Source organism: Chanos chanos, chromosome 1 (genome assembly GCF_902362185.1).
Source record: "Chanos chanos chromosome 1, fChaCha1.1, whole genome shotgun sequence".
Lineage (NCBI taxonomy): Eukaryota > Metazoa > Chordata > Actinopteri > Gonorynchiformes > Chanidae > Chanos > Chanos chanos.
In genome coordinates this window covers 7,775,082-7,798,562 of record NC_044495.1, presented here as the reverse complement: position 1 = coordinate 7,798,562, position 23,481 = coordinate 7,775,082, and the positions used below count along the sequence as shown (strand labels likewise).

Here is a 23,481-nt window from a genome sequence, read left to right as displayed (position 1 = left end):
TAGGTGCTAACTGTACAAGGTACATCCCCTACGCTTGGGGTTCGGTTTTCTGCGCAACAAAAACTGTGAATCTGGAAGTGCATATTAGCAATGCTAGGAGGTATCTTCTTCTCAAACATTCCCCTTTATGTAACGACCAGTGGCAAATGTCAAAATATTTCGATTTCACATAAAAATGAACCAAGACATCTCATTGACAGTTACGTAGGAATATGGGTATTATCATTTCAATACAGATGAGATGCGAGAACTCTAATTGTATGTCTCTCGGTGTAATATTTTTTTTTCACTGCCTGATTCAAGCGAGTCCAGATGTCAAAGGATCTGTAAGATGTATAGGTTTTTTAATATTTTGGGTTTCCATGGAAGTTTTGCCACATTGTGTAAAATTTTGTATTGATTTCATTTTGACAGGGCGAATAATAAAATGGATTCATTTCGAAAACAGGCGGCATTTTTGTTGTCATTCCTCAATACAACAGCCTTGCACAGTGTTTCGGAATGGGGCTGAAAATGTTCTAAAAGCTTTTAGAATACTACTTTATGGTTTCATGGTTTGAACGCAGTTCGCCCACTGACCCCTGAGGGAAGGAACTATCTTCTGTGTCTTTTTAATTCTCGAATATCTTTCACTGTTTGTCGTGTATAACCCATCGTGTAAACCATTTCCAATGGTTATCCTGCGCTGCAGTTTGCATAACAGATGTGGCAATTAATTTGTAATCTCTGTGCCAAGCTCCTCGTCGTTTGTGCACATTTAAGAATTCTGACCATGGTCCTGTTTTCAAAGGACGATGTTATCCCTAAGTCTTTCGCCGTGTTACTAATCGCTAACTATCGACGCAAATGATGCAGGTTTAGGGCAAAACCAACCTTGTACCTTCAGACTACATGGCGATTGCTCCAAGCCTTGCACTGGTCTCTTTTCTCTCTGCAACGTTGAAACGTTTCAGCAAACCTTTTACAAACAGGTGGTTCAGTTTTCGTCTTGTTGCTGTTGACATGACTGTCACGTCGTTCCGAAAACGAGTTTAAGTGAAATGCAGTTAAGCAAACAAAGACATTCTGTGCAGATTATGGAGTAAACGCCTGCGCATTTAACATAATTCAGCCATGTGACTTTTTGCGGTACTTTGAGGATGCGCAGTGGTCTCTACGACATCTGTGACGTTGTGCGTTACAGCTTGCACGTATCCCTCAACTGGGTGAGACGCACGGGGTAATAATTGAAAAGGGACAGAGAAAAGGACAACCAAGAATCGAAGAGACAAGGAGCAATGTGCATGTTATGCGTTTCAAAACTACAGCAGGTAATTCATCGATCTGGGATCATGCATGATCAACTGAAGAAACTGACCAAGTTGAAGCAGCACGCGTGGTATGTTGTTGTTGTTGTTGCCCAGAAGCCAGGCTTGTTCTCCCATCGTGCTGGCGTGCGATTCACGCGCCATTCAAGAGTGGTGGGACGTGCACGCGCGAATGCTGGCAGTATGTAGTCCTAGGCCTGTTAAACCGCGCTCCGCGCCAACGTCGACGAGTTCTAGAGGCCTATGGCTCGTGTTTTGATAGGATTTTTGTGTTGTATTTGAATAGCCAAACAAATCCGTCGCTTGAATGTAAATGCATCCATCATTGGTACTTAAGAAAATCAGACGGCCTCGAATGTTAAGTATGAATGTTGTTTCAGTCTGTAGTTTGCAAATGGCCAGTCGGTTCATGAGTTGCAATACCTTGACGCAGCTTACCTTTCAGCTACTTCTCTATCCACCTCACTTTATTATTTCGCAGAGGAAAATATCCGAGATAGACCGTAGGGGATTCTTAGTTCTCTTCATTGAGACGCAGGTTTTCGTAAAATTTAAATTCCCCAAGTCACGCCTCTGCAATTGATTACCAAAGTACTCTTAAGTATTATTAGATTAGATACAACTTTATTGTCGTTGTGCAGAGTACAGATACAAAGCCAGTGAAATACAGAAGTGTCTGTTTGCTTTATGTGAAGTTCGCATAGCTGAATCGGGCGAACACGCAGAACATAACTAGATAAATTAGGCCTAACACTATTTTGCGAAATCTGGTAAGACATTGACCCTCGCAATGTGCACGTGCCGCCATCTTAGTCGAATTCGCCAAGTATATGTTTATTAACCATCGCGTTGTTGTCGTTTGGAAACACTCATTATTTTTTCCCGACGCGTTCTTCATTAATGTGGTCATGTGATCCGCTGCCCAATTTCGTGGTCATTTAGTGGGCGTGGCTCGTCGTCAAAAAATCAAATGCCCGTATCCACGAACACAGCGTGACATCAAAGACTCAGTTCATTACACGAAGAAGATGTATAACTATGTCCCTTCTCACACTGCCACTGCCATGATGGATGTACTTGGGTCTATACCACTGTTTATGAACAAATCAAAGAATTTTTTTTTGGAAATATACAGTATGCATTTTCAAAATATTGAAGAAATATTAACATCCCGCCCTGACATGAACTAGTCACCTACAACAGCTTAATCGTTTACGGAAATTGCTCTGTCTCTTAGTTCTCGATGACTGAGAAGATAGTATTGATGACAGTGTTGTTTCCTGCAGTTAACGATTTATAGGCTTTTGTCGTGCTTATTTAGTTTGGATTTCCTCAGCGTCCAAATTGCACTCATGTTTTCATGACCATGTCAATAAGACCATGAAAATAATCTGTGGTAGATGTGTCTTTAATCGCATACAACATTGCTAAGCAGAATGATGGCTACTCCATAACTGACTAACACATCTAGACATGATGGATGTGTTTAGTCTTAGTGTAACACACCAAGCACCCTTATTCACCTTTACTTATTTACACAGTGAACTGCAAAAGCTTTTTTGGCACTGTGATTTTATTTTAACTATCAAGTTCAAAGTAAAATGTTTATAGCTTTATAATGTTTATTGCAGAGGGACTACTACATTATAATTAGCAAGTACATACAGTTATGTCCCTTTTTATACAAACTGTTTCGCAAACCGGGATGGACTCTTCATTATGAGAAACAATGGTTAAAATTGTCAAACAGATTTCAGTAATTTAACATTTTCTGTGAGTTGTCATACCTAATACAATGGATTTTTACCCCCTAAATCGAAGATCACCCTTTAAGGAATGAAGCCAGGGGACTTAGATGTGCACAATACATGCTATATTAGCAACACCAACAAAAAATAATTTGAGATTAATTTACAACACTGTAACTTCAACGGGTTGCCTATTTCCAATTTAAGGGCTTGCTCAGACTGCTGATGAGTTTTAGTTGTGTGCCCTCAGAGGAAAAATACTACTGTCTTTTACACCATTGACATTGCCATCACATCATAGTTTTATCAAATAAGATCTCATATATTTTGCGCCAGAACACTGCAGGTGCCAGTGGACAGTGCTAATGGTGGGCTTATTACAAAGCCTCCATTGTCAAAAGAGGGAAACGGACTGAATTTCAAATTTAGAGAAGTACTCAAGTTATTTCACATGTTTACTTTGAGTGATATATACATTTTTTCCAACACGACCGCCCATAAAAGCATATAACATGCCTTAAGATCTGGGTAGCTGAAAGGCTGTGTTTGAATGTCGATGTCGTATATGGCATCAGTAATTCTGATCCCAGGTTGAAATGAAAAGGCCAAAATTGGCAGTCCTTTATTGTTGTAAACATTATGCCTGTTCAATGAATAGTCTTTTTGCTGTCAATCTTTCTTTTCATGTGATGCAGCATGTTTAGAGACAAACATGCATACATACAAACATGCATACAAAACACTGTCAGTATTGTTGTATGCTGAATTCTAATGAAAAGCCTAAAGCATTCAGAAGGTATAGGCAAATATGCACACAAACACCGTTCCTGCTCTGTATTAAGAGTTAAATGAAGTTTTCATTCGAATCAAAGTTGCCACTGAAACAAGATCATCTCATTGCATGTTATACTGTCATAACATTGTTATAAAATAGGCTACACAGACTAATATTTAATGACTCTGATTGATACAGCTTACTTCTGTGTCGCTAGAATCAGACAGAAGAAACATTTTGCTGCCAGATAAAAACACAGACAACACACTTAATATAAATAATTATCACTGTGATTATATAATCATCACTATGATTTGATTGTGCCTGTCCTGACAATTAGATAGATATTTAAAAGTAAGCTATTAAACAATTAATATTTATGTCGAATATTTGTGGACTTTTTTTTTTTATTAATCTTTGACTGGTTTGAAATTAATTTCAGAAGGTTCATCACATGAACATCCTTTGACTAGTCACAATATCTCTTGTCTCTTGTTGAAGGATGACATTGAAGGATGTTAATAAAGTCAGCCTGCTGTGAGAGGTTTACAAGCCATCCTGATGAAGACTGAAATTCCATGGCCGCTACAGAGGAGCAGGCAGTAATGGTGCTTCACGAGGAAGGGGTGGCAGCCTCTGCCTTAGCCCCATCCACTGCTTCCGCCCCCACACTTTTTGTTGTTCTTAAACCAGGCCAGCCGAGTGATGGTGGACAGGACCAGCAGGGAGCAAACACTGTTGTTAAATCTGCCCAAGGCTCCACTGTAGCAAGCTCCTGTGCCATCTCATCAATGCTGCCAGCAGCAATGGCAAACACTAGCTGTAGCAACCAGCAAGGGAACCTGTCACCAGAGGCCACGTGCAAAGGTATCACGGTCACTCTGGACAACAATAGTATGTGGAATGAGTTCTACAGGTGCAAGACTGAGATGATTCTGACCAAGCAAGGCCGCAGGATGTTCCCCTATTGTCGCTTTCGTATCTCTGGAATGGAACCCTTTCAGAGGTACGTGTTGGCCATGGACGTCACTCCGGCGGACAACCACCGATATCGATGGAGCGAACGGCGATGGGAGCCTGGTGGAAAAGCAGAACCACATATTTCGGGACGTAGCTTCATCCATCCAGAATCTCCTTCTCTCGGTCATTACTGGATGCAGAACCCTGTGTCGTTTTACAAACTTAAATTAACGAATAATACTATGGACCAAGAGGGCCACATCATTTTGCACTCCATGCACAGATACCTTCCACGTCTGCATGTGATTCCAGCAGAAAAAGAGACTGACATCATCCAGCTGAATGCGCCTGACGTTATGACCTTCACTTTCCCACAGACTGAATTCTTTGCTGTCACAGCCTACCAGAACCTGTCCATCACCCAGCTTAAAATTAATTATAACCCTTTTGCTAAGGGTTTCAGAGAGGATGCCGCCAACACTAGAATTCTGAAGGCTGATAATGGATCCTCCTCTGAAGCTTTGGAGAAGGAGGTCAAGCTCAGCAAGGAGGCTAATACACTGAAGAACTTGAAGTCGCTGTTTGCGAAGAAGAACGTTGTTGAAAAAGCTGTAAAGGATCAAAAGCCCAGCACAGTGAATGGAGATACAGGCGCTGTCAACGGTGACACAACTACAGATGTTGAAAGTCCTCATAAAAATTCTTGGTGAGCTGCAATGTTTGATTTTGCTCCTATTGATGGTTATTGCTTTTCTTTGTTCTCTTTCCGCTTAGAGGAGTAAAATTGTCACTTGCCATTTTATTGGTATTGTTTCAGTACAAAGTATATATTTGGTTGTTTCATTTTTATGGCTTTATTCATAATTGTTCTTGAATTGCTTGTTTGAATTGCTTGCCAAAATGCAAATAATTGGATTTTTCCTTGTCTGCACTCAACAGTGAAAAACGTCCGAGGCCAGGAGTTTTTTCAGGGTTGATTCAGGAAGCTCGGGTAAAACTGAAGAGGCTGAACCCTGAGGACAGTTGTCTCAATGGGATTATGCAACCAAAAGACGAGAGCTCAAATGTCCAACAAGATGAGATGGACATTGCATCTGAAGATTCTCAAAAAAAGAATCTGTCATTCACAGCCAGCGAGTCAGCTGTGAAAGATATCAAGTCAAAAGAGAGAAATGAGGGACTTCAAAGTATCACAAGTAGTGAGACAGACAACCACGAGATAGAAAAATCAAATCTACATCCTACACCTGTCTTAAACACAAAGCCACAAGATCACCCCTCAGATAAGAAGATAGTAGATCCCTCATTTGATGAAAAGAATAGAGATCCTTCCTCAGAAAAGAGTTTAGATCCCTCATCACAAAAAAATGAAAATGGGCCTTCCTTGAAGCGTGAATTGAAACCTGTGGGGGGGGTTGAGGGTCCTGTAAAGAAAGCACATAAACGGGCAGAAGCAGGCCCCTTATCTCTTTTGGCACTCCTCCTTCAACAGCACAAGGCGAAAACCGGAGGTTTGAAGCCTAAACCGAAAGCTGAATCTAATATTTCATCTTCAAATTCTGACAGATCCTGTAAAACTGACTCATCTTCAGAAATCGTTGCTCCTCTTACAAAATCCACTACTCCATCCCTCAATGTCGAAACCAAGTCTTCACAAACACTAACTCTGATATCTAGAGCCACTACTCCTCCACAATCCCCAGTAACAACCACTGACATGAAAACTACACCACTGCCTTCCACTACACCGTTATCTGACACACAGGCAGTGACATCACTTACTCCATCGTTGCGGCCTGTCAACACAGTCTGGGACACAGTAACCCACCCTGTCCCGGAACTAGCTCCTGTCTCAAGCCCAATGTCTGACCTTATATCAACCCTCAAACCCATTTCTGTCCCAGTCCCAGACCTTACGTCTGGCCCCTTCACACTCAACAATGGCCCAACCCCTGACCTCATCCATGGCCCCAGCACACCCAATGCAAGTGTGACAACCACGCCCCCATGTACCTCCAACCCTGTCAAAGCTTCCAACACCATCACTGACTTTCAACACAAAACAGAGTCTGCCCACGAACCTTGCTCTGACCCTTCTGTCGAGATTTATCATGAGGAGAACAAGTTGTCTCAAGATGATGCTCCATCATCGCCGTCCCACGCTCCCTGTTCGCCAGCCTTCTCTCTCCTGAGTGCTACCCCCTCGTCACCTGACCCCGAGCCACAATCTCCAGGCCCTGATGAGGGAGGATTCTCTGGAGCTTTGCAGCCAACAGAAAGTGCTGAGGGCAGTGGTGCTGCTGCTGTCTCAATGCCCAGTTCGACTGTTTATCAGGCTTCTGTCCAGCCTGTGGTAGGAATTAAAAATCAGAAGTGCAAGTCGAAACATAGAAAAGGTGGGAAAATGACACAGAATGATGATGAGGAGGTCACTGAAGGTCCTGTTCCAGTTCCTCTGCAGCCCAGTCTAGAAGATGTAGAGGGGCAGTTGTTTGTCTCCTTCATGTCCAAGGTAACTTAAATCATAAAGATTTCCCACAAGTGTTGTCTGAGGGGGGAAAAAAGGACTCGTAGTTTCACTGCTTCAGGGATTGGGCTCATATATCTAAGTACTGGCCATGGTGTAAAGAATTCAATTGTAAAATACTGACGAATGAAAGGAAAAATGTAGTACTGTTGTGGCACAAAAGCCATATCATAAATCTTTATGTGTCAGTCACAGCTTAGTTTTACTCATGGTCTTTTTCCACGATAAATGATAATTTGCAGAGATCAATAATACTTCCATTGAACTACCTGTAATTATAAAAAAAAGTCAGTATGCTGTTTTAACTGCAAAGATATGATGTAGCACAGTCAAATTTTTTTTACCCTTTTTTTTTTTTACATATCAATATGGCTTTTTCCCCATTAATAGGAAGCTCTACAAATTCACCTGGGAAATTATGCCTCTAATGAAGAGACAGCAGTGCATCTTCAGACAACTCCAGAAACCACAGACAAAATGGGTACTGAATAAATAAGTCAACTTCAGTTGGAAAAATTTTATTTATTTTTTTTTTAACTATTTTTAAGTAACACCATGTGACCCTTCTCTTGTCTAGGTGGCGTCGTGGAAAACATCGAGGAAAGGATAGCAGCACTTGAGAAGTCTCTGCTGAATGACTTAAAACTTATGAGGCACAGACAGGTCATCCACCCAGTATTACAAGAAGGTAACTATATATAGCTTTAATAAAATATGCCTTTGGAAGACTACGTGGAAAACATAAGTTATAGTAGAAATGTATTAATAAATAAGTACAAGCATGACAGGCAGTGGTGTGTCGTGAGCATAGTTGCACTTGAAAGGTGGCATTGTACTGTGAGGGGCTGGCAACCCTTTGAACTGTTATAGAGATAGAACTGCACCTTTCTGAACACATTCTTACCTTTTATGAATTGATTACTGTGTACTGAAGGTATCAGTTAAGATGTTTTTTTCATTAGCAGTTATTTTAATTAAAGGTATTTGAAAAACGTATTTGTAATTTATGCCTGTGGTGAAAAAACAGTTCCAAGCAAAAGGCAGTACTGTTTAAGTGCTACATTAAGCGGGTACTCTAGGCGACAATTTAGTTTCAGCTCTCAATCCAAATGCATTTGTATTTTGAAAGAGTAAGCTAAACAGGCTAACACATCATAGGTGTGACAGTACAATAAAAGACAGCCAGTCACATTTCACACAACACATTTCAACCAATCAGCATTCAGGGCCAGAACTTGAAAGTTTTGTAAGTGATTGTAAATTCATGGTTTTGTGTTATCAATTTAATTAGCTTAATTTCAATTGAACTACCAAATCGAACCTTTCCTGAAAGGCTTTAGATCATCTTCATTAGTTTTTGCTGTTGTCTTTTAATAGTTGGCCTAAAGTTGAACTTGCTGGACCTCATCTTGGAGATTGACCTGCGGTATCTGGGGGTCCGTTTGCCTCTTCCTCCACCTGTTCGCTGTCCTGGAGGCAGTTTGTCCTCCTCCAACGGTATTTACAATTTACCTTTAAATACTTGTAAAAATCTTTGACAGGCCTCTTTTCTGAAGAAATGGAATTCTGTGAACCATCACAGCAATTTACACCTTACAATAAATGAAATCTTGAGCGTACTGAAAATATGTGTTTCACTATTTTCTACTATTTTTGTTAAACTTGACTCCGGGCTTGTCTCTGGGCTCTTCAGTCCGATTTGTTTCTAGGACTGGTAAGACAACAGACTTCACCAAAATCAAAGGCTGGAGAGACAAATTTGTTCCATCAGACTTAACGTCGTCTGAAGGTAAAACATACGTTTCAGGCAAATCGGATGATTTCGGTATGTCTGCCTTTTCGGCAGTAACAGCGGTGCAAATCAAGCCATGTTCTTCTCCCTTTCATAGGAAGCACAAGCTCAGACAGAACCCAGAAGAACCTGTCGGCTTTCTGCAGCGACATGCTGGACGAGTACTTGGCCAGTGAGGGCAAGCTGATTGACGAGCGTGCCGCCAGTTTCTCTCAGGCGGCCGCCACCCCAGTGACCTACCAGCTTCCCACCAAGAGCACCAGCTACGTCCGCACCCTGGACAGTGTGCTTAAAAAACAGGCTCTGTCTCCTACTTCTGTGGCCACGTCTGCCTTCTCTAGGCCCTTTTCACCTCCCAAAAGGTCTACACAGCGTCTGGGGCCTCAAGACTCCTGTAAGTCACTTGGAAACAAACTGGCTAAATTTTCAACGCTTGCGCATGCTCTGTCATCCGAACCTTCCACTGTCACCTCAGACAGCAGAAAATCTACTTTGAAAAACAAGACCGGATTAAGTACAACAGAGAAATCGTCAGCCTCTTCAGAGAATAGAGAACTTGGTAAATCTAAAAGTAAAAAAAATGGAAAAACCAAGATGAGGCCGAAGACGTTGCAAGGTCATGGCCATCTCGGGTCAGGATTGACCTCAGAAGACGGAGCAGAGGAGTCTAAAACGGGAAACACCAGATCAAGCGCTGAGGGCGGACATAGCTCTGGCCTGCCAAAGACATTGGTCAAGCTGATGGATGTGGAGGATGGAGCGGTGTGGGAAGGGAAACCTCGCACCTACATCACAGAGGAACGGGCAGCCATTGCACTGTCTTCACTCATCACTGGAGAGGTACAGATATCAATCGTTTTTCACTTATAAGCCTTCATATGTCTGGAGAGTTAGACAGTCAAGCAAACTTCCCCTGCTACCTTTGAATGAATACAAAAAAGCAGTTGACACAGAGAAGATCTTTGCTGCAGTTTGCTGCAAGGTTTAAAGTTACAACTGAAACCCAGACTTTGTCCACAAATAACAGCCTTAACTGTTCTGTTCTGCCTCTATTCTCAGGGGACTTTGAATGTAAACCCAGCGGCACTCAGGATCATAAAGCGGCGGGCCCCTCCTTGCCTCAATGACTTCTGCCGGCTTGGGTGCGTGTGTGCAAGCCTGGCCCAGGAAAGACGGCACCACCACTGCGGTAAGCCGGAGTGCATGCTTGGCTGTGGCTGCCTCCGAAGGAAAGTAGTGCTTCTGAAGAGCTCTGTGAAGGAAGAGGACGTCAGCGGAGAAGAGAAGACTTCGTCAGCGGCCGCAGAAGAAGGTGAATCTGAACCAAAGAAGAAAAAGAAGAAGAAGAGGAAAGCTTATGGTGAGTGGACCAGTGGGGCAAGGCATAACAGGAGATAATGAGTTCAGACACTGAAACTTAGAAGTTTTGATGTTAAAGACTTAGCCTCTGTGAACTTGCACTAATATGATTAATGTGAGGAGATCTTTGCAGTCATGTGTCTCACTCTACAGCCTCACTTTGATTGGGTGGATTGGCTGCTATCTGCCACCTGATTGGCTAGGTCATTACTGCTACCTGTCGTAAATATATCCACTCCGACAAAGCGATACAGTGGTGTCCTTTTGTAGGAGTGGGTATCAATATGTATTTGCTGTAACAGAAATTAAAGAACATGTCTCCTTGTGAAATTGGTCTAGTCTTATCGGATCCTGAGACGGTACCGGAACCAGCATTGCATGTGAAAACTTTGTGGAATAAGAAGGAGATTGCACCAGACCCAGAGCCCATCTTCATGCCCCCGCCTGTCATCTATCCATCATCTCCATCACTGGACACGGATCAAAACTTCGAGAGCTGCTCTCCACTCACACCACTCAAAAAGGTACAGAGTAATCCCTGTGCTCTCAGTAGTCCCGTGGCCATTAGCATATCAAAATATCTCTTATGAGACATCATCCCCTGGCTCTCCTGGAGTCATTTATCAGTTGACACAGTTAATCTACACTGTACAGCAGTTTCTTGTCATTATCACTTGTGTTCTAATAAAAACTGAATCTTTAGATATTAGAGATCAGGAGGAGACGTACTGCCTCAAGTAAGGTGTTACACAACGGTAATAACATTCTCAGTGATGTGGCAAACCAAGCGTCTCAAATATCATTAGCTTATTGCTTTCTCATCTTGTTGCTACAAGTTGGTCCTTGTTTTGCTCTTGAGAAAGTGCATACTTTCTTCCTGAGCACAATTTTTGTGACATTTCTTATCTGGTCATTGTTTTCAGTCGAGAATGGAGAATCTGGATGATGCAGAGAGCAGTATGACTTGTGCTCGTACACGTCCAATCAGCTTCAAGAAGACCCCATCAAGTTCCATACAGGGCATTGGAAAAGTAAGACTGATGTTTCTGTTGGTACTTCACAGTCGTTCTTTTAACCTGTTAAACACAGTTGACAAATATTTAAATGTCATATTTATCGCAGGAAAATGAACACTGCGGAACTTTGGCACGCACAATGCAAGGTAAAATTGATTTTTGATTTTGAAAGTTTTTGACACAGAATAAAAAATGATATGCTTTGTCCCTGCTTTATTATGTTACTACTGCTATTGATAACTCTGTATTAACATTTAACAGCAACAGTGCATTTAACAGCTAGAGTTCTTGCTCTCTTTGCGCGTAATACCTTCCACGTAGCTGATATTTAGATACAAAGGCTGTGTTAGGGTGTTGTAAAATAGGTCCAGTGCACCTCAAACCGTTTTCGATATCAGTGGAAATAATCCGTTGACTTCCCTGTCACCCACCATAGAGAACCAGACGCAAAAGCTTCAGGAGGCTGATTTGCTTTCCTTGGCAGCTTCCAAAAGACTAGAGATTGTCTCCAACTGTAAGTGGAAGGGAACAGGCATCCGGAACTATGTCCTGCGGGTTGTTTGCGAGCGCATGGCTCAGGACCGGCTGAAAAGCCCATTCTGGGTCGGCAAGTACTACGTTCAGCCCATATCACAGACGCCACTACCGGACGAGGAGGGATCGACCGTCACCTATAAAGTTCGCATCTCCCAGCCTGGCCTATCGCAAAACAGAGTGCAGAGGAAAGAGATGCCAGCAGATGTGCGAAACAAGGCAGATTTGATTAGTATGATCGGAAAGAGGGCGGAGAAAGGTCTGCCTCTCCTTTCAAAAGTGGCTCCAGCAGGCTTGCTAATAGCCAATAAAAAACAGCCTGGGTCATCAGCTCAGGGACTGATAACGGTACGTAGGCACACGTAAACACAGATTAAAACACAAGCGCACAAACATACACGTACAAGATGTTGTGGTGTAACATGCCAGCGCGTATGCATTACGTTGGTATTCCAAACTGCTGTTCTCGAATTCTGCTCTCAATTGCTGCCTGAGAATTGAAACAGAGATGAATGGCAGTTAACTAACGTCTGCAGCAGCAACTACAATCTCTGTCGCATTCTGATTTTGTCTGTAGGTGAATGGAAAACAATATCCACAAGCTAAACTTGAATTGAGCCAGATGGGAGCACTGCACCCAGCCAATAGGCTGGCTGCTTACATCACAGGCAAGGCCTGGCCCACCACTCAGAGTGGGACAAAGGTAGAGAAGGTAGGGACAACAGTGTCCCCCACTAAGGCTCCTCCTTCGGTTACTCCTACCACCAGCGCCTCCAAGGCCACCTCCGTTACCAGCACATCTGCCTGCGCCATAATATCGGTCACCAAACCCATGGGTGAGTCCATCGCGCTGCGTACTGCTTACAGCTTAAATGCACTGTGCAACATAAACATACAACAGTAATGCCCAACAGGGTCTAGAGGTGTTTTGAATATTACTGCTGAAAGAAAAGGTGAAAAATGTGTAGAAAGACGTACTGAGATCACTTCCCTTCCCACACAAATGCACTTCACACATCTGACACACATTTTCTCAACATCTGAACACTCAGCTCAGTGTTACACCCTCTTGTTTGACATTGAATGCATTGTCAATGCATTTTGCATTGAAACGGAAGTTTAACCATGCACAACATATTTAATATTTAGCCATTAGTTTCAGCTCATTAAAACAGCACCAATACTAGTAGTAATCAGTTGCACCATGCAACTGTGCATACTGCGTAACTGTACTTTGGTAGATGTTATAGTACACAATACGACACAGCCATTGAGGCCGGTTTCTGAAGGATTTTCTCTTCGATTTGTTCCTTTGTGCAGTGACCAAACCCACTACTGGGAAGGTTCTCTCCCAGGTTGTGGTCAACCAGTTCCTCTCTGAACAGCAAAAGCTGCCCAGCACTAGCGCACCACAGATCGTGGAAAGTGTCCAAAAGATCATTTTGCCTTCACCATCTCCGATGGCGACCCCGAATATACAGGTTGCCACCACTAAGCCCTTGTCAACCCCTGGCACCACAGGTATCTCCAGCTCTGCCTCTGCTGCAAAATTTCCCGCTGCATCTATGTTGTCTGAAGCTTCTCCTGCTTCCTTCAGAAAGCCTTGCTATGTTGGCCTGCCTGTCTCATCTTTTTGTGTTTGTGGTCTCCAGTATTGTGTAGATGTTGCTGCCATGTGATCCATATCTAGATAGATTTACACTCTACATAGACATCTGCGTTATGTACAATCTACATTTAGGATAAGGCCATTTCTGTCACTAACCCCATCATCCTACATCTGTCTAAGAGCGAATTAGAGCTTGACCTGTCCTTTTCACTTTCTGTGTGGAGCTTTTTCGGGGGGGGGGGGGGGGGGGGGGTTGCGAGCATCTGTCACGGGGGGCATGAGATTAGGAGATTTTTTAGGTGCAAACCAGCAAGTATAATGAGAAAAAAGGGGGGGGGGGCTCATTTCGAAAAAGGTTGAAAACCCCTGTCCTAGATCGCTCTTAGATTTCATGAAGCAATACATTTGACCTTTGCTGGGTTAGTTTTTTTTTTTTTTTATGTGAGGGGAGATTTGTGGTATCATTATGTTACAGGTAGTCACACTAATATGAAAGGGGGAGCTCAGTAAATACAAGTTGTACTTGCAAGAGACAATAATATTTGTTTGATCGTAAAACCACTGGTACTAAATAATTTCATAGTAAAATAAGTCAATTTGAGGGCATCAGTGTCAGTGGAGAAAATGATCTCCTTTGGAATTGTGATGTAATGTGAGCACCAGTGCAAAGCACTTCCTTGTCATGTATTCAGTCCTGCAGTTGTGCTAATTGAGTATCGTTCCTTTTTTTCTGTTTTCAGATGGGACGACTTCGCACCTTAAAAGTGTGCCTGGTTCTCCATCCGGATTGGATACTCTAGAGAGAGGGAAATCCTTTGTGATGGTTCCTGTGTCTGTCCAGCCTACAGTGCCTACTGGTGGGCCCACCTTGCCAACACGCCCCAAGAGACCTATCCTCCCGCAGGGGCAGAAGTTGCCCCTGCGGTTGGTGAGGACCAGCCCCCTTGGCACACTGTTCCGAGGCCCTAATGGGCAACTCGTTCGACTGATACCCCTCAGTCAGGTCAAATCCTTAAAGGCCAATAATCCTGTCACAAGCTCAAGTGAGTTTCAAGCACATTATCGTTACATTTCACTCTCACTCTCACTCTTCACTCCATTTTATTTTTTTATGTAGCCAGTAAACTTCACACATTTAATGTGGCGCAGTTAACTTTTAACAGTGCATCTTGTGTAACCGTGTAGACTTCATTTCGTTTACCAGTTTCATTTACTTATTTGTGAAGAAATGTCGATTGTGTTATTTATCAGTTGATTTTATGCTCTGCAGATACAGTTACACATTTTCCCACACCAGTGGCGCCCCGCTCCGCAGCCATAAGACCCCACATAACCACCACAGCCACCCGCAGTGTCGCTGTGCCTCTGAAAAGGTCTCCAGGGGGCACTGCCACCATAATGAGCCCTGCCGTACCTGCTAGTTCTGCTATTCAAGCCCAGAGCCAAACACCAGTACACAGCAGTCCTAGTAATGTTACGCCAACCCCCTCTGTGACCACCCAGTCTGTCAGCCCTGCCTCAGGTCAAGATCAGGTCAAAGTTACTTTCTCCAATTTTCTCAGCCCCCCAAAAAGCCAGGGATCCTTGGGGGACAGCGGTTTGGATGCCATGAAAGTTGTACCGCAGAAAAGCTGCCAGGAACCTGGAATAATCAAAACTACAACTGCGAAAGGCGAAACTCCGAAATCTCACGGGGCTGATCCAGTCACTGATGCTTTCATGTGTTCCTCAAGCTCCTCATCCAGTTTGACGCAAGGTGGAGACCAGGAATCAGAGCGTGCTGCTGTTTGTGCATTGGCTGGTGGCTCCGTTAGTGATCTGAAGCCTTCCCAGGAATCAGAAACCCCCTCTGGGGAAACAGCTCCTGCTGAGGTGATCCTTGGAGACCACTCTTACATCGGCGGACAGAGTAACCAGGACACATCTGATGATATATCCAGTGCTGCCCATCCGCTGCAAATTGACAATAGCACTTCATCGGTCTGTGAATCAAAGCAGTTGTCTGACCCTGGTAAAGTGGCCCATGAGACAGCTGTTTCCCCCAAAGGTGAAGGTGGAGCTGCTGCCCTTTCTTCGAATTCTGGCTCCTGTTCGCTGGAAAAGGAGGACCTTGACCTAAAGGTTGTGAGTGATGAAGAAGCTGCTGAAAGGGCAGAAGCTTCAGAGGTGACTCCGGATGGAAAAGACAATGAAAAATACGCCGACAGGGAGGAAGGAGAGATAAGCTCTGACATTATGGGGGACTCTGATGAGTACACCGAGGACTCTGAAGACTCGGAGGATGACAGCGATGACGACATCCATAGCGTCTGTGTAAGAAAGAAACTCAGTAGAACCGTACAGATGGGTGTCGTTCACTAGCTTTGGGCAGTTTTTCCTGCAGTGTGTTTGTTAATACTCATTTATGAGCATTTGTATTAGCATTTGTTAATACTCATTTTAATCCTGTGGTTTTTTTTTTTTTTTTGGTCAGGATTCTGACGACGGAGAGAAGAGCAAAGATAACGAGGTAACCGACTCTGTCGACGAGGATACTGTAGACTTCCTCGATAAGGAAGATGAGGACGCTGTGGATGTTGAGACCGTGGAGGAGTTGCCCGAAGAGATGCGCGTTGCGCCACTGAGGACGTTGACAAGGTAAGTCGTGCCCTTTGCACTAGAATGCATGGCTCATTTTGGCGTTTTAACCTTTTTTACTAAAATTAGCCAAAAGAAAACATCTGAAGAATTTTCATGCGTATTTGAAAACTCCAAACAGAATCAAATCTCTCTGAAGTGATCACAATTGAGGCCATCTTTTGTGGCGTACAGCCATACCTGATACAATCAGTGGAATGTGTTCCAATGAAAGAGAGTAATATGAATGGAAATCAAACTGAGACCTCATCAGAACTGAATTGGGTCAGCAATAAACGTGAGTCCTTATTCGTTTGGAGAGACAGTGTGAATACAAAGCGAAGCAAAGTTCGTATTTGCTTTTTCACCTCTTGATCCACTTACAGGAGGAATGACACGGGTTCTCTTCAAGAGGGCTATATGGCAAACACTGCATGCATTGTCAGGATTTCATTCAACCCCAACCATTAAACACAACTTTCCGCACTTGCATCTGCACATTTAAACGTCCCTTAAATCTTAAATGTTTCCTATTCTTGTATTTCAGCCCTGCCATAATTATCGTTTAATTATTTACCAAAAAAAGGAATTTAATATTGTATTTATCTGTTCCAGTTTCATTCAGGAAACAAATGTGATCTAGAAACTCTCAAAGCACCTCAAGTTTCATACAAGTTTATATGTTTTTACCTCTTGTTTTTTTTTCTCCTTTAGCCATTCAGAGTTTACTACAGTGCAACATGCAGGCAGAGTAAGTCGCTTTCTCACCCACAGTTTCCTCACGCTTATTGTTTACACAGTGCATTTTGTGCAACGTCGTAACCTGTCCAGGAAGACATATCTTGTTATCATCTTCTGCGTGTTTTACAACAAGGTTACTGTCTTGTTTTTTTTTTTTTTTTAGAGTCACGAAAAGCGCGCTTTGCACAAAAGAATCGAGAGAATGAGACGTTACGAGCTTAAAGAGCGTTTCCAGAACCTGCAGCGTGTCCTGGGCTGTGACCTCGAGAAAACCACCAAATATCTCACGCTTAACCAGGTATTTCAAATAGAAGACGCTGAGTTTTATCCCCCCCCAACCCACCGCAAACCCACCCCACCCCTTTGATTCACAGTAAATTTTTCACACCAGCTCTTTTTCCACCTGTCTCCAGGCTCGTTTGGAAATTAGTACTCTTTTGGCACAAACTGAAAGTTTGAAAGAAGAGAGGAAGGTGCAGGAACAGCAGCAGGAGGCATACCTGAAAAGAATCTCTGAATTATCTGGTACACAGAGCATTTTTTTTTTTCCTTTCCTGGCTCTCATTTTATGCCATCTGCACTTTTAAACCAAACGCCACATCTCACGGTAATCAACCCCGACAGCTGTTAACAAGCATTAATCGTCTACTGGGCACTTTCTGTCTCTACAACTTTTGAAGATTATTTTGATGATGCAGCAATTAGTGTCCCTTGTCAGTTTTGAATGCCAGTTTTGTGGAGTTACTGGCTATCAGACTTTGGCGGTGATATTAAGCCTCGTGAATGATTTTCGTTTTGGCCCACAGGAAAGAGTGAGGACTCTGTCCTTCTCAACATTCAGGGCATCTGCAAGAGAGAGAAAAGCCTAGAAATCCAGGACCAGGAGACAGGTATTGCGTCCAAATGCTGCCAACCTCCACCAGATGTTTACACCTCCCTCTGCCTCACACAGCATTCCCCTCCGTGCCTTAGACAACACCCAAAACCCCACTCTAGATCTAGCCTAATTCCACATACCACGCCATACCAGAATCCCTCACCCTCTACCGGCAGAAACATACCACCAGAGAACCACCTGATTGGTTATTAGATTAAAGCTGTCTGTCACTGTGTGTTATTCACGGGCCTGCTATTTCTCCCTAAGGTGAAGGTGTGGCTGCTCCCTCTCCTCCAACGTCTGCCTCCCATATGTTGATAAAAGGGGAGCCGGATATGAAACCTCCAGTCGGAAGAAACAGTGGAAACGCACACCCAGGCAGGGAGCAGGGAGAGATAGACTCAGACGTCACAGAGGACTCTGTTGACCTGTTCGAGGAATCGGAGGATTCAGATGATGACAGCGCCCTGGTTATCTGTGTAAGCACGTGGTTGTTAGGAGCCATAGAGATTGTTGTTGTGCATTCTGTCGGGCTTTCATGTCTTTGATGTTTTAGTATTGATTAGTGCTCATTGTTATCCTGTTTTTTTTTTTTTCTCCCCAAGGATTCTGACCAAGAGAAGAGCAAGAATGAGGGGAAAACTTGCTTTGTCTTCCCTGACATAGTAGAGTTGACTGACAGTGAGGAGGATGAGGAGGTGGAGGTTGAGGTGGAGGTGGAGACGATGAATGAGTAAGCGGTGTTAGTTGCCAAAGATCACAGTGCCCCTTGTATGTGGTTGTGCGTTGGCTTTTCATTGTCCAGTAATTGCAAAAGACTGTTGGCTGTTAACGGTTAACGGTGGAAATTCCAATGTTTCATTTTACACTTTTGGTGTGTTTTTATCCCTCTGGACTATTTTCCAAATGCCAGTTTCATCCAACAAGCAGAGTATTATGTGGAAAACGGTTGTGTTTTCATAACTATAAACATGAAACTTTTTCCTTTTTCCCCAGAAATCTACAGCCAAAAGTGAGTACAAACACAGCTGGAGTAAGTCTCTTCTTCACTGTATGATTATTCACTCAGATGATCACAGTCTGTCGTTTTGCTCAACATTAAACATATCCAGGAACGTGTTTCTTCTTTGTCTCATCTTTCGTCATGTTTATAGTAAATCTGCTGTTTTTTTTGGTTTTTTTTAGGATCTTGAAAAGAGCATTTACCACAGAAAAACTGACAAAATGAGACGTGATGATCTTAATGGACGCTTCCAAAATCTTCAGCATGCCATTGGTCGCCATGACCAGGCCACCAAATATCACACACTCAACAAGGTATGCAACACAGTTCCACTCTACCAGGCACCTGGTGGAGCTGGAGCATTTTTGCCTTTGTTTCATGGTAAAACTTTTCGCTGATTCTGTTTTTGTTTTTTTTCCCTCTCAGGCGCGTTTGGAGATCAGTACTCTCTTGACACAAAGTAAAAACTTGACAGAACAGAGGCGTGCTCTAGAACACCAGCAAGTGGCATATCTAAAGAGAATCTCTGAGTTATCAGGTACGGAGTATCTCTGCTCACTGTCTCCTCTATTTCTGTCTGCATCACTAAATAAAACACCACTTCCCGCAGCAGTCAACCTAATGCAGTTACTAACAAATGTTCATACTCCATTAGACTTGTTTTCCCTCAACATCTCTGTTAGTACAGTGAGTGTAAATTCCAAACGATTTTAGTCACTGGCTCTCAGATTTTGATAGTTGTAACGGGTCCTAACGATTATGTTTTACTCTCAGGAAAGAGTGTGGAAAAACAGAAAAGTCCCGCAAAGCTCTCAGATGCTCTGTCCACGTGCAAACAGACCCCATCTGTGCAAAGTCCTGCCCCATCAAATGCCTCAAGCCCTTCCCCAGGCAACAGCCAAAGGCCCACGCTGAACCTGCCCTCTCACCGTACCCTGGACAGCGCGCCAAACTCTGACTCAAGCCCTGCCCCACAGATTAGCCCACGAAACACGAAAGCTCCTGCCCCAAACACGTCCCCAAACCGTACTCCTGACACGGTCGTCCAACATCTCGCAAAACGTCCGTCCTTTGGCTCTGTCTTCAACTATTCGGTGCAGCGGGAGAGGACCAGGCCCAACATCCTGTCCCGCCCACGATCGAAGCCCGGGCCGCCTGCCCCCAAAGGTGAGTCCTCGATGCGCAAAGCACCTTTGTCCTGGTGGTCTCTGCTTTACGTGGAATATTTTCACGTTAGGAATCTACGAGATTCAATCAGTAGACAAGCGGCACAAGAAATTTGGAAATGCATTTTCTGCAAAGAATTTTTTTAAGGTTTGACTGTCTCATTAAGTTGAAAAAACATATCAGATACAACATTTTTATTTTTTTAATTTTGTCTCAGCCCCACCAATTATACCTGTGCTGAATGCTGTGTTGCCATGCAACCAGATTTTGACCATCAGCAACCCTCTGCAGCCTATTGGTATCACTGAGATTAGAGGCCAGCCAACCACACCAGGTACACCCCTCTTACCTCACAAATATTAACTGTGACCCAGAGGTCTCTGTTGCTTAGGAATTTATGTAATTGATATTCATTTTACTGTGATTTTTTTTCCACTCTGAAGGTGTTGCATCAGTGACCTTTGCTGTCCCTGCCATACCTCACCAAGTCCTTGTTACAAACCCTGTTCCTGAACCACAAACGCTCAAGGTGATCAGTGGTCATGCCGTGGAGGTTAACAGTTCAGGTAGAGTTCATGTTCAGGAATGTACTTCAGTATGTGGAATTGCAGATGGAGTTCATGGTTGTTTGATTGGATTATGTAGAGAGCATCGTTTTCTAAAATGTTTCATACCAGTTTCTTGCTCTTTTACATATTTTAAGCCATAAACCTGGAATGTAGAATTCTTTTTTCCATTTCACTTTCAGACAAAGGCATCGTCCCTCCCAAGATCACCAGTGTAATTTCAGTGATGCCACCTGCGGAGAAGCTGCTGGTACTTGACAAAATGGAAGTTCTTACCCCCGTCTCTGTCCCTGTCCACGTCCCCGTTCCTGTCCTTATGCCTAGAGCGGAGCAGACATCTAAAAACAGCCCAGTGTTGGAGCGAGGTAGAGTTGAGGGAGACAAGCTGGCTGGCAGCAGTGGCCTAAAACAAACTTTAGAGAGTATTGTTTTGAAGGCGTCAGAGGCTGCCCCCAGTCGGAGGGGAGAGGCAGAGAGGAAAGAGGGGAAAGATGACGGCAGGGACCCTGAAGACGAAACCTTGATAGATTTGCTGAATGAGCTTATCTTTCTCAATCAGCAACTTAACACTGAGAGCTCCGAGCCAACAGAGGGCACTTCGAATCTGGCTGAAATAGGAGGTGTAGCGATGGGAATGGCATCTGAGCCACCAGCCGGTGCCGACAAGGAGGATGACCGGTCACTAAGCCCCCTTTTCCTTAGGCTGGATGAAGAACTCACGACCACGCCTACTGCAAAGGATGACGACGCTCCACCGGTGGTGGACGACCTTGTCAAGGTCGTCTTTGGATCAGAACCGCTGCCAACGCCGGGATCAGGGGTTTCCATGGCAACCAACGGTCATGGTCAGCACAGCCCGACGGTTAGTGTTAATGGGGAGACTCTGACTCCGCCCCCTCTACAGCAAATGAAAGCTGGGAGCGCAGCTACGTCTACAGATTCAACAGACAAACCGAAAGAGGAGGCCAAAGTGTCATGGAGGCCAATGCCAAAACTGGCACCTTTAGGTTTAAAGGCAGTAGTTCAGGCTCAAGATGCTACGTTGTCCATAAACAAAACACCACCACTTAAACCTAGAAATACACTGCCCACTGTCAACAACCCTCAAGAGACCTGACCAGCCAATCAGGGGTGCTTGCCTTTTTTCAGAACAACACATATTCATGTCTAACAAAGAACTTAGTATTGAAAGTTTTGTGTACTTGTTTTTGTTTTGTCTCTGTCCATACAAATGTGCCTATTGCAAAGCCAAAGATATCTTTGCGTGGAGTTTTCAAAGATGCAGCAAGGATCCTTTATCCTAGTGCTGTTTTTTTCCCTTAGCTTCAGTGTTTGTCCAGAGAAATATATTTTCATTGTTGTAGTTCTACCTCTTATTTTCAAGAGGAAGGGCAGTGAATGAGAAAAAGCTTATGTGACAGTTTAAGATGTTTACGTGCGTCTAATATCTCATTTCGTGTTTATTCATAGACTGTTCTCACACACATACACATTTACAAAGAGGAAAAAAAAAAAAAAAAGACACTTTATCTCTTTGTGGACAAGTTGCATGTCTGTATATTTTGCAGTTCTTCATTCATAACCTCCATATTGGAGCAAAGTTATCTCCCTGTCCTCAGTCTTCTGATTTCAGAAGACGCGAAACTATCAGATTAGTCTTAAGTTGAATGTAAGGTTGGTCTTCCTGTCCCTTGGCACATTAAGGCAGTGAGCGGACTGGAAAGAACATTTCCGTATCTAGACAGGGTGAAAGGGTGAGAGTCACTGCTGGTAATTGGGTCTGTTGAGGATTGTATCGGACGATAATGAGCCCATTTCTCAGATTGCTTGATGACATTTTGCATGAGCAGCTTATTACCCCCGCCCCCCCCACACCTTTTTTTTTTCCCCATTTACCCAGTGACTTGTGCACTGTTCTGATTTTTGTCCTACACTTGAATGAGTCCTCTAATAAGACAACAAAAACACCCTTGTCTTTATTACAAAAACTAATCATAGCTCGTTATCTGAAGAAAAGAATTTGTAACGCTAATAATGCAATAACACCCTAGTGTTACTGCACCCTTAAGCTGCAGCGCTTACTTGAGGAAGATAAGAGTGCCTCTTGGCCTGACCTTGACATTTCCACTTCTTATAAAATGAATTTTTTTTTTTTTTTTGTCGCTTTGAAATACTCACTTAAATTTTACACATCAGGGTTCCATTTCAAAAGACGCTCTTGAGTAATTAAAAAAAAAAAAGTTGTTGTTTTTGGGCCGTCATCTACTGTTAGATGAATGATTGATGTTTGAATTGAAAGAGAATTATGGAGGTAGTATGTGAAGTGTCAACATTGAGAAATTGCATAAATCCTTTTAGAGCAATATCATAAGAACATGTCCAATTTGGTGTTCTGTCACAGTAAACTAGGAAAAAAAAAATATTATCACTCTAGGAAGTCTTATTTGAATTACATAGTCCAGGATTATCTCTGAAATCACTATGCAATGGTAGAACAGTCATTCATATTCATATACATATTTGGGAAATGTACAGTTTAAATGTGATGGAGAAATGTTGATGTGAAGTTACTGCTTATGGTTTCCAGGATATATTAGAGTGAGTTTTATGCTGCAAGATGGTAGAGCATGTTCATTTAAGAAATCCTTATGTATATAGTCTGTAATTTGGTTAAGATGTTTAACAAACGCCGAACATGCAAGATCTTGTTTTTGTGAGGAAAAAAAAAAAAAAGTTGAAGTATACGAGTAAAGTACATATTCTTTTGTTTCTTTATGAAGAGACTTTTCTCTGTTATTTGAGGTAGTTTTCTGCTTTTTTTGAAAGAAAAGTTCAAATATTTTTATAAACTGTGATTGTAAATGCTGTGATATTCATTAAAAGT

At 43.1% G+C, this 23,481-nt stretch overlaps 1 protein-coding gene across 1 annotated transcript; it reads left to right on the top strand.

Moving 5' to 3' along the window:
* The first annotated feature begins 4,408 nt into the window (after window positions 1–4,408).
* mgaa (MAX dimerization protein MGA a) lies at window positions 4,409–21,714 on the top strand. The gene is made up of 29 exons (XM_030787912.1): window positions 4,409–5,453; window positions 6,695–7,302; window positions 7,708–7,798; window positions 7,895–8,005; window positions 8,695–8,814; window positions 9,011–9,106; window positions 9,207–9,949; window positions 10,169–10,469; window positions 10,808–10,992; window positions 11,392–11,499; window positions 11,591–11,630; window positions 11,921–12,366; window positions 12,596–12,854; window positions 13,339–13,539; window positions 14,368–14,670; window positions 14,898–15,940; window positions 16,101–16,264; window positions 16,958–16,994; window positions 17,148–17,282; window positions 17,398–17,509; window positions 17,791–17,874; window positions 18,129–18,340; window positions 18,467–18,559; window positions 19,047–19,178; window positions 19,291–19,402; window positions 19,639–20,031; window positions 20,249–20,365; window positions 20,475–20,597; window positions 20,780–21,714. Exons 1-29 carry the CDS (start codon window positions 4,409–4,411, stop codon window positions 21,712–21,714), a joined length of 8,349 nt encoding a protein of 2,782 aa, XP_030643772.1.
* Window positions 21,715–23,481: the final 1,767 nt, after the last annotated feature.

Excerpts from the sequence above, each read along its gene's own strand:
- mgaa (XM_030787912.1), top strand. The coding sequence starts at position 4,409 with ATGGCCGCTACAGAGGAGCAGGCAGTAATGGTGCTTCACGAGGAAGGG. Across the intron at positions 10,470-10,807 it reads GAAGAAGAGGAAAGCTTATG|TCTTATCGGATCCTGAGACG; the intron begins GTGAGTGGACCA and ends AAATTGGTCTAG. Across the intron at positions 19,179-19,290 it reads AATATCACACACTCAACAAG|GCGCGTTTGGAGATCAGTAC; the intron begins GTATGCAACACA and ends TTTCCCTCTCAG.